The 8,772-nt window shown below is 40.8% G+C and overlaps 1 protein-coding gene across 1 annotated transcript in view; it reads right to left on the bottom strand.

Moving 5' to 3' along the window:
- Positions 1-8,772, bottom strand: part of stard3nl (STARD3 N-terminal like) — a 26,074-nt gene that overhangs the window by 9,660 nt on the left and 7,642 nt on the right. Inside the window, exons 3-4 of the mRNA XM_008302722.1 lie at positions 5,758-5,835; positions 5,587-5,664 (exon numbers count right to left, since the gene is read on the bottom strand). Of these exons, the coding sequence (XP_008300944.1) occupies positions 5,587-5,664; positions 5,758-5,835 (156 nt within the window). The remainder of the gene's footprint in view (positions 1-5,586; positions 5,665-5,757; positions 5,836-8,772) is intronic.

Here is an 8,772-nt window from a genome sequence, read left to right as displayed (position 1 = left end):
CAGCAGCTGCACACAATAATACCAGTTACTGACAAATATAACAATCTGAAGCAGGTTAACAAATAGGGCTAGTTCAGATAAAATCAACCAAATCTGATAAAAAAAAAACCTCCTCAGAATCAGCTGGTCCTTCATCTACAGTAACTTTATTTAATGAAGCAAAGTTCTACCTTCATACTATGAACATTTCCAGAGTTACAGGTCCTTGAAGTCCATAGAGGAGGGTCCACATTTATCACTTTAATGGATTTTTTCCATCATTTCTGAGCCTCAGAACTTCATCAGTACAGCAGATAGACACATGACATTTTAGGATGAAAAACACATTTGAGTTCTGGTAAAAACTGCAACCAGATCAGTTTTACATCCATCCAGGTGTCACAGTCTGAACACTGAATCTGGTTTCTGTTCTGTTCTGAGCATCAATATTATGGGATGTATAATAGTTCATACAGTAAAACTGCAGCAGTTTAATGTGTATGACATAGCGTCATAGAAACAATCATTGGTACCCTGGATGTGTTTCTGTTTTCTGACAATTCACCAGAGAAAGCTTTAAAACGTGCATTCTGGATAAACGGGGCTGCAAGGTGGAGCAGCGGTTAGCACCGTTGCCTTGCAGCAAGAAAGTCGCCGGTTTGCATCCCGGTGAGGACACCCGGGATCTTTCGGTGTGGAGTTTGCATGTTCTCCCCGTGCAGCGTGGGTTCTCTCCGGGTTCTCCGGCTTCCTCCCACACAGTCCAAAAACATGTTCAGGTTAACGGTGATTCTAAATTGTCCGTAGGTGTGAATGTGAGTGTGCTTGGTTGTCTGTCTCTAAGTGTAGTCCTGTGATAGACTGGTGACCTGTCCAGGGTGTCCCCTGCCTTCACCCTGAGTCGGCTGGGATAGGCTCCAGCAACCCCGTGACCCTAGTGAGGATTAAGTGGTGTATAGATAATGGATGGATGGGTGCATTCTGGGTAAACTTTCAAGGCTCATGTCAGCATGTGTGATGGTGGTTGGTCAGAACAAGTTCTAGACAATGAAAGTATAATTTCACCTACATTTGATACCAGGATCATCGTTTGTAATTTGGAAATATTTTGACAAACAATTTAAAATTTGAGATTCTATTCACGAGGAATTAAAACCATGACAATGCTGCTGAATGGAGCACTTCACTTGTGAACAACATTCACAAACGTGATTTGTTGGCTTCTATATCACAGACACTAATCTGGACACCTGGATGGATGTAAAACTGATCTGGTTGCAGTTTTTACCAGAATTCACATATGTTTTTCCTCCTAAAATGTCATGCGTCTATCTGCTGTACTGATGAAGTTCTGAGGCTCAGAAATGATGGAAAAAGTCTTTTAAAGTGATAAATGTGGACCCTCCTCTATGGACTTCAAGNCTGTGATCTGACTGACAAAAAAAGATAAAATTAAATCTTACAAAATAAATCTTTTCACTCTGATGATGTTGAAGCGAAAGTGCCATTTAATTCAACTAAGATTTCCGTTAAGTCACTGCAGCTCTACAAAACAGACACCTGTGACGAACTGGAAAAGTACTCAGGTGATATTTCTGTAGTGACTGAGCACACCTCAGGAGATTTCTTGTGTTAAAAAATGAATAAAATGAATACAGTAAGAGACATAAGGCAGCAGGGGAAAAAAAGACTCCAGAGTTTAATTCTGTCTAAATCTGGCCATGCTGACTAAACCGCCATTTTGTCCAGGACGCACCAAATGGCCAGTTAAATGTTGTTTGTCTCTCTCGAAGTCAAACTCTTCTCAGAGCAGAGAAAGCAACCAAACTGCTCATGCTTGGTGCTAAGAGAGGAAGGATGTAGATTTCCAGAAAGACAGGAAACTGTTGAGCTCCATCAGACAAATGTTGAATGTTGTGAAACTTTCAAAACGAGCTGCTGCTTCGTCCTTCTGTGGACACACGGTTATTTCAGTTCAAGGTTGACTTTGCTTTAACTGGAGAATTCTGGGAAAGTGTGTGGCAGTAAAATGACATCAGGGCACAAAGTTTTACAGCAGTGTGACCTCGATTCGCTCCTGACCTGGTTCCGTTCCACATCCACACAATACACACAAACAGTGTGGCAATAAAGCGGATCTGGATTTATCCCAGCTACATTTAAAGTGCTACATAAAAAGTAAGAACTTGTGATGAACGAGGTCAGACGAAATAAAAACTTGACAATGGTGACAATATGTAAAAATAATCGTTAATGGTTCACAGAAATGTATCGTGTAAAATAAAACTTTTACAGCATTCAAACTGAGATCAAAAGTTTCTATAATGTGAGCAAAAGGCTATATTCTTCTGTGATTGAGGGACTCTGTTCCATAAATTGCAGGGGCCTCATTTATCATCAGTGCGTAGAAAAGGTTCTAAATTCTGTCATACGCATGAAATTTACAGTGTGCGCAAGTACAAAAAAAATCTGTATTTATCAAATGTGCATACAGGGGTCATACGCACATCAGTGTTGATAAATCCCACATGTTCTTAACCACCATGTACGTTGCCTTCAGAAACGCCTCCAAATCTCCATATACGGCAACAAAGGGCGAAAAAGAGGAACTTTTCCGCAACTGAGATTGAGGTACTTGTCAGCGAGGTTGAAGCAAACCAGAAAATATTGTTTGGTGCATGAAATGCTGGGATAAGCAGCAAAAGGAAAAATACTGCATGGGACAAGATAACCACTGCAGTTATTTCTGTTGAGTAAGAGGACGGACCGCCAGCAAAATTTTTGAAAAATGGTTTGACGTTAAGCTCAGTGCCAAAAAACGCATCACAGTCCATAAAAAAGAAATGACTGCGACGAAGTAATACCAAATGTTCACCCAGTGGATAACCCTGATCACTACAGATGAGATGCTGTAATAACTCGACTAAGTCCAGCTAAAACATTTTCACACTCTGTGACACTCACCAATAAGCCAGCCGTCTTCAGCAGCTCCTGCTTGGAGACCCACAGAACTGTTCTGATCAATGAATGAGTCGTGCGTTCCTCCAGGCCACCGGGCAACAACGTTGGATAGCAACAAATGTGCATCCCAAATTATTTGTATGTTAAATGAATGAAAACCTTTCCATCGATCCAATATCTATCCATCCATTTTCTATACACCGCTTAATCCTCACTAGGGTCGTGGGGGGGCTGGAGCCTATCCCAGCCGACTTAGGGCGAAGGCAGGGATGAAACCCTTTTCTATTTACAAAATTAAATTTATTTAGTGATGCTGCTTTGAATGCGATGTGGGTGCAGTCTATGGCTCCACTTATGTTTGGGAATCCAGCGATTGCATGAAGTCCCTGTTTGATTTGGGCTCGTTGGTGATGGCTGTAAGGGAACTGGATGTAGGCTGGGGTCAGGGGAGTTATGGCATTCAACACTGCCGGCTTGATCCTGCTCAGTGGTGGCTGGAAATGCCGCATATGTCTCCAACCTCACACTGGAATGTGTTGGTGGTCAAAATCCCTGAATGCTTTCTATTTGTAGTTTCACTATTCTACCGCGGGATTATGTGCATAAGCTTGGTCAGAGTTGTGTGTATATTAACGCACATTCCTAAGCACAAGTTGATAAATTCCATACTTTGCGTAGGAATGTTCATATGCACGCTCTACGCACATATCTGTGCGTATGCACTGATGATAAATGAGGCCCCATGTTTTATCTGTCTGTTGAAATGATGACATTTTGGTGACTTTTACATTAATGTTCCTCACAGCTGCATTCAGAGATGACATTTACAGAAAAGCATTGACGCCGAGTGAAGACAGAGAACATAAAAAGTCCATGCACATAGATTCTAAAACTTATTTAAGGTTTAATTACTGATGGTTGGGAGAATGACCGATGCTTTGCACTGCAATCATTTAAAATCATCAGAGAGCAGTTTATGCTGCCACCTCTGAAATATGCGACATGTACCAAGAATAAATGAGAAGATGTTAGGCTGAGACTCTAGTTTGCAGGACTTTCACTTTTTCTTGCACACACTAGATTAAACATCAAAAACACAACAAGAAAGTGCTGGTAGATGACTTCTGTGGTTATGTGAGAGGTATTTTTGCATCCTTAGTTTTATAAAGGGGGATTTAAAGGTCATATATAGTGACAATCCTTTTTCTTCTTGTGTTTAGTGGTTGTTCTCAACTTGGAAGTGCAAAATAAAAGTTGCTAAGATATGAAGCTACAACTAGACAGACTCCTGGGTTTAAGAGTTAATTTACTGAGTTACTGTTTCAACTGAGGAACCAGTCGTCCATCAATTTNTATCATCTACAATTAAGTTGTCTTTCTTGTGTGTCAACCGAAGACTACATTTTAGTAGAAAATATGGATCCATCCATATATATACACAATGTCACCTTCCTTTATTTCAAGGGCCAGTAATTAAACTCCGCTGGAGACATTCAATCACCAATCCATCCATCCATCCATCCATCCATCCATTATCTATACACCGCTTAATCCTCACTAGGGTCGCCGACTTAGGGCGAAGGCAGATGACACCCTGGACAAGTCACCAGTCTATCACAGGGCTACAGTTACAGACAGACAACCAAGCACACTCACATTCACACCTATGGACAATTTAGAATCACCAATTAACCTCAACATGTTTTTTTGGACTGTGTGGGAGGAAGCCGAAGAACCCAGAGAGAACCCACGCTGCACGGGGAGAACATGCAAACTCCACACAGAAAGATTCCGGTGCCTCCACCGGAACGCGAACCGGCGACCTTCTTGCTGCGAGGCAACAGTGCTACCAACTGCGCCACCCTGCAGCCCTGGATGGATCCATAGTTCTACTAAAATATAGTCTTTGTTTCAGCAACTTTTGAGGCTCTAACATCAAACGTTTTTGATGTGTGGAAAGTTTGGCAAGAAAAGGTTCCAGTTTTTAGATGTTTACTAAATGTTGATGTGGACTCATTGGTTGGAAACAAAAACTGGTGTTCATAGGTTCTGTTTGTTGGTTTTATACGTGCAGAGTTATGAACTGCTCCCATGTTGTCTTCATGTTGAAGCTTAAGAGTATGACCAAAGACCAACCGTATATATAAACTTACAGAAACTTTCTGAGGACATTATACCACCTTTGATAGAAAATTCTGCAGTTTTCTTCAATTTTCAAGAGACAATAATTAACATTTTGCTCTCTGCTGGAGCCACTAATTCAGCTGGAAACTATTCTGTCTGTGTCCTCACCAAATGTCATGTCTGTGTGAGTTATATTTCAGCAGATATTGGACCCTGTAAGTGGCTTCACAGGTATTCTTTGAGGGTGAAATCACAAAAACTCCCAAGTCTGAAAACATTAAATTCTTAGTTTTGGTTCCATAATAACAAGGAAGTAAACTCATAATAATAAAATATTAAACTGAAGTACATATTGGACAGCCTTATTCACAATGCATGACATTTACAGGCAGAGAAGCAGTAAAATGTTTGTGGAGGAAGTTTACTGAGCAAATGAAAGTCTGAACTTTGACTCGACGACACCATCTGCTGGTACAAAGAAAGAGATCCGGTTTTATTGCTAAAACAAAGAGCAAAACTTACAGCGATGGCCCACCAGTGACGCAGCTTACAGACGGCGTAGGCCAGGATCAGAATGGCAAACCTGAACAGGGCGAGCAGCTGAGGGAGGACAGGAAGGAGAAACACTGAAGAAATGAACAAAGCTGATCTTAAATATGATCCGTTTGTACAGGAGCAGAGAAAAAGTCTCACAAAGATGTCGAAGAAGGAGGCGTGGTAGTCATAGTGCAGGACTTCTATCTCCAGCTGCTTCTGAATGCCGCCGTTCACCTAGAAAACACAAACACAACACTGACCCTGTTAGTCTCTGTGACTAACACTTGATCTGAACTATATTCAATAAAGCATTACAGACGTGGAGCTCGAAAAAATTATGTTCTTCAGGAAACGTCTGTAATGAGTTTGTGTAGCCGAACACATTACTGCAGCATCCCTTCAATAGGAGCACAGCCTGAGAGGTTTATGGCTCCTTTGTCTCATCTCTGTGTATCAAAGTTACACATTTAAAAGTTTTTTTTTCATGAAAAAAATCCTTTTCTTCCTTCAAATGTCTCTTTCTAGGATGAGATCAGATCTATGAAGCGTTTGTCTCTTTCTCCACTCACACTCCATTCAAACACTCTAAAACTATTCTGCTCGACACAATGGACAGTTGAAATACTGGACTAATTCATGTTGAAACTGATCCTGAAGGTAAATGTCGATATAGAAAGTTTCATCCTGCAAGCTGACAGGATCGGTTCTTCAGGTTGGAACCTGGAAGTCTAAATCCGATTTATTTATTTATTTCAAAACAGGTCAAATTACTGCAACAGAAGTTGATTAAATTTGATTTCAGAGTTGTAAATTGCTCAAACACGCATCTCTTCATCAGAAGTTCATATTTATTGGGATTTACATGAAGCTTGTATTAATATCTACAGTATATTTGTAAGAAATCCTGCACATTTTCTGGTGTAATTTAAAGGGAAAAATCCAGCTTTTATTAGAAGTTTTAATTACAGGACTACGTTATCATCTAAAGGAACATGAGAAACCTGCTGAAAAACACTGCTGGAAACTGAATCAGCTGCAGGAACTTTCAAACATGCTGCCGCCGCTCAACTGGATTTAGTTGTTCAGCTGCATCATCAGCTCTAGTGGTAGCATCGGAATGAGAGGAATGAAATGCTGTTGAAACTGTTTGGATTTCTAAATTTATCCCTGGAATTCTCCTCCCCAACAACAATCATCTACCACGTGTTTATTGAGTCTTCATCTCAAGTTGAATTCTTATCTAGAGGTCCATCTTGCCCTCTGTGCCTTCTCTAATCATGTTTGTGCACAAAGAAAACTTACACTGTGAGAATAAAACCTACTTTTCATATTTAGTTGTTTGATTGGTTCATTGGGGGCTGCAAGGTGACTCGGTGGTTAGCACTAAAAGGTTGCTGGTTCGCGTCCCGGTGAGGACACCAAAAATCTTTCTGCATGGAGTTTTTGTTCTCCCTGTGCAGCGTGGGTTCTCCCCGGGTTCTCCCCGGGTTCTCCCTGGGTTCTCCTGCTTCCTCCCACACAGTCCAAAAACATGTTGAGGTTAACTGGTGAATCTAAATTGTCCGTGGGTGTGAATGCGAGTGTGCTTGGTTGTCTGTCTCCAAGTGTAGCTCTGTGATCTGACTGACAAAAAAAGATAAAATTAAATCTTACAAAATAAATCTTTTCACTCTGATGATGTTGAAGCGAAAGTGCCATTTAATTCAACTAAGATTTCCGTTAAGTCACTGCAGCTCTACAAAACAGACACCTGTGACGAACTGGAAAAGTACTCAGGTGATATTTCTGTAGTGACTGAGCACACCTCAGGAGATTTCTTGTGTTAAAAAATGAATAAAATGAATACAGTAAGAGACATAAGGCAGCAGGGGAAAAAAAGACTCCAGAGTTTAATTCTGTCTAAATCTGGCCATGCTGACTAAACCGCCATTTTGTCCAGGACGCACCAAATGGCCAGTTAAATGTTGTTTGTCTCTCTCGAAGTCAAACTCTTCTCAGAGCAGAGAAAGCAACCAAACTGCTCATGCTTGGTGCTAAGAGAGGAAGGATGTAGATTTCCAGAAAGACAGGAAACTGTTGAGCTCCATCAGACAAATGTTGAATGTTGTGAAACTTTCAAAACGAGCTGCTGCTTCGTCCTTCTGTGGACACACGGTTATTTCAGTTCAAGGTTGACTTTGCTTTAACTGGAGAATTCTGGGAAAGTGTGTGGCAGTAAAATGACATCAGGGCACAAAGTTTTACAGCAGTGTGACCTCGATTCGCTCCTGACCTGGTTCCGTTCCACATCGACACAATACACACAAACAGTGTGGCAATAAAGCGGATCTGGATTTATCCCAGCTACATTTAAAGTGCTACATAAAAAGTAAGAACTTGTGATGAACGAGGTCAGACGAAATAAAAACTTGACAATGGTGACAATATGTAAAAATAATCGTTAATGGTTCACAGAAATGTATCGTGTAAAATAAAACTTTTACAGCATTCAAACTGAGATCAAAAGTTACTATAATGTGAGCAAAAGGCAGAACTATATTCTTCTGTAATTGAGGGACTCTGTTCCATAAATTGCAGGGGCCTCATTTATCATCAGTGCGTAGAAAAGGTTCTAAATTCTGTCATACGCATGAAATTTAGAGTGTGCGCAAGTACAAAAAAAATCTGTATTTATCAAAGTGCATATGGGGGTCATACGCACATCAGTGTTGATAAATCCCACGTGTTCTTAACCACCATGTATGTTGCCTTCAGAAACGCCTCCAAATCTCCATATACGGCAACAAAGGGCGAAAAAGAGGAACTTTTCCGCAACTGAGATTGAGGTACTTGTCAGCGAGGTTGAAGCAAACCAGAAAATATTGTTTGGTGCATGAAATGCTGGGATAAGCAGCAAAAGGAAAAATACTGCATGGGACAAGATAACCACTGCAGTTATTTCTGTTGAGTAAGAGGACGGACCGCCAGCAAAATTTTTGAAAAATGGTTTGACGTTAAGCTCAGTGCCAAAAAACGCATCACAGTCCATAAAAAAGAAATGACTGCGACGAAGTAATACCAAATGTTCACCCAGTGGATAACCCTGATCACTACAGATGAGATGTTGTAATAACTCGACTAAGTCCAGCTAAAACATTTTCACACTCTGTGACACTCACCAATAAGCCAGCC

This window comes from Stegastes partitus, unplaced genomic scaffold (assembly GCF_000690725.1).
Source record: "Stegastes partitus isolate 25-593 unplaced genomic scaffold, Stegastes_partitus-1.0.2 Scaffold1862, whole genome shotgun sequence".
NCBI classification, from domain to species: Eukaryota; Metazoa; Chordata; class Actinopteri; family Pomacentridae; genus Stegastes; species Stegastes partitus.
The sequence above is the reverse complement of the archived record's forward strand: the minus strand, read 5'-3'. Positions and strand labels throughout refer to the sequence as shown.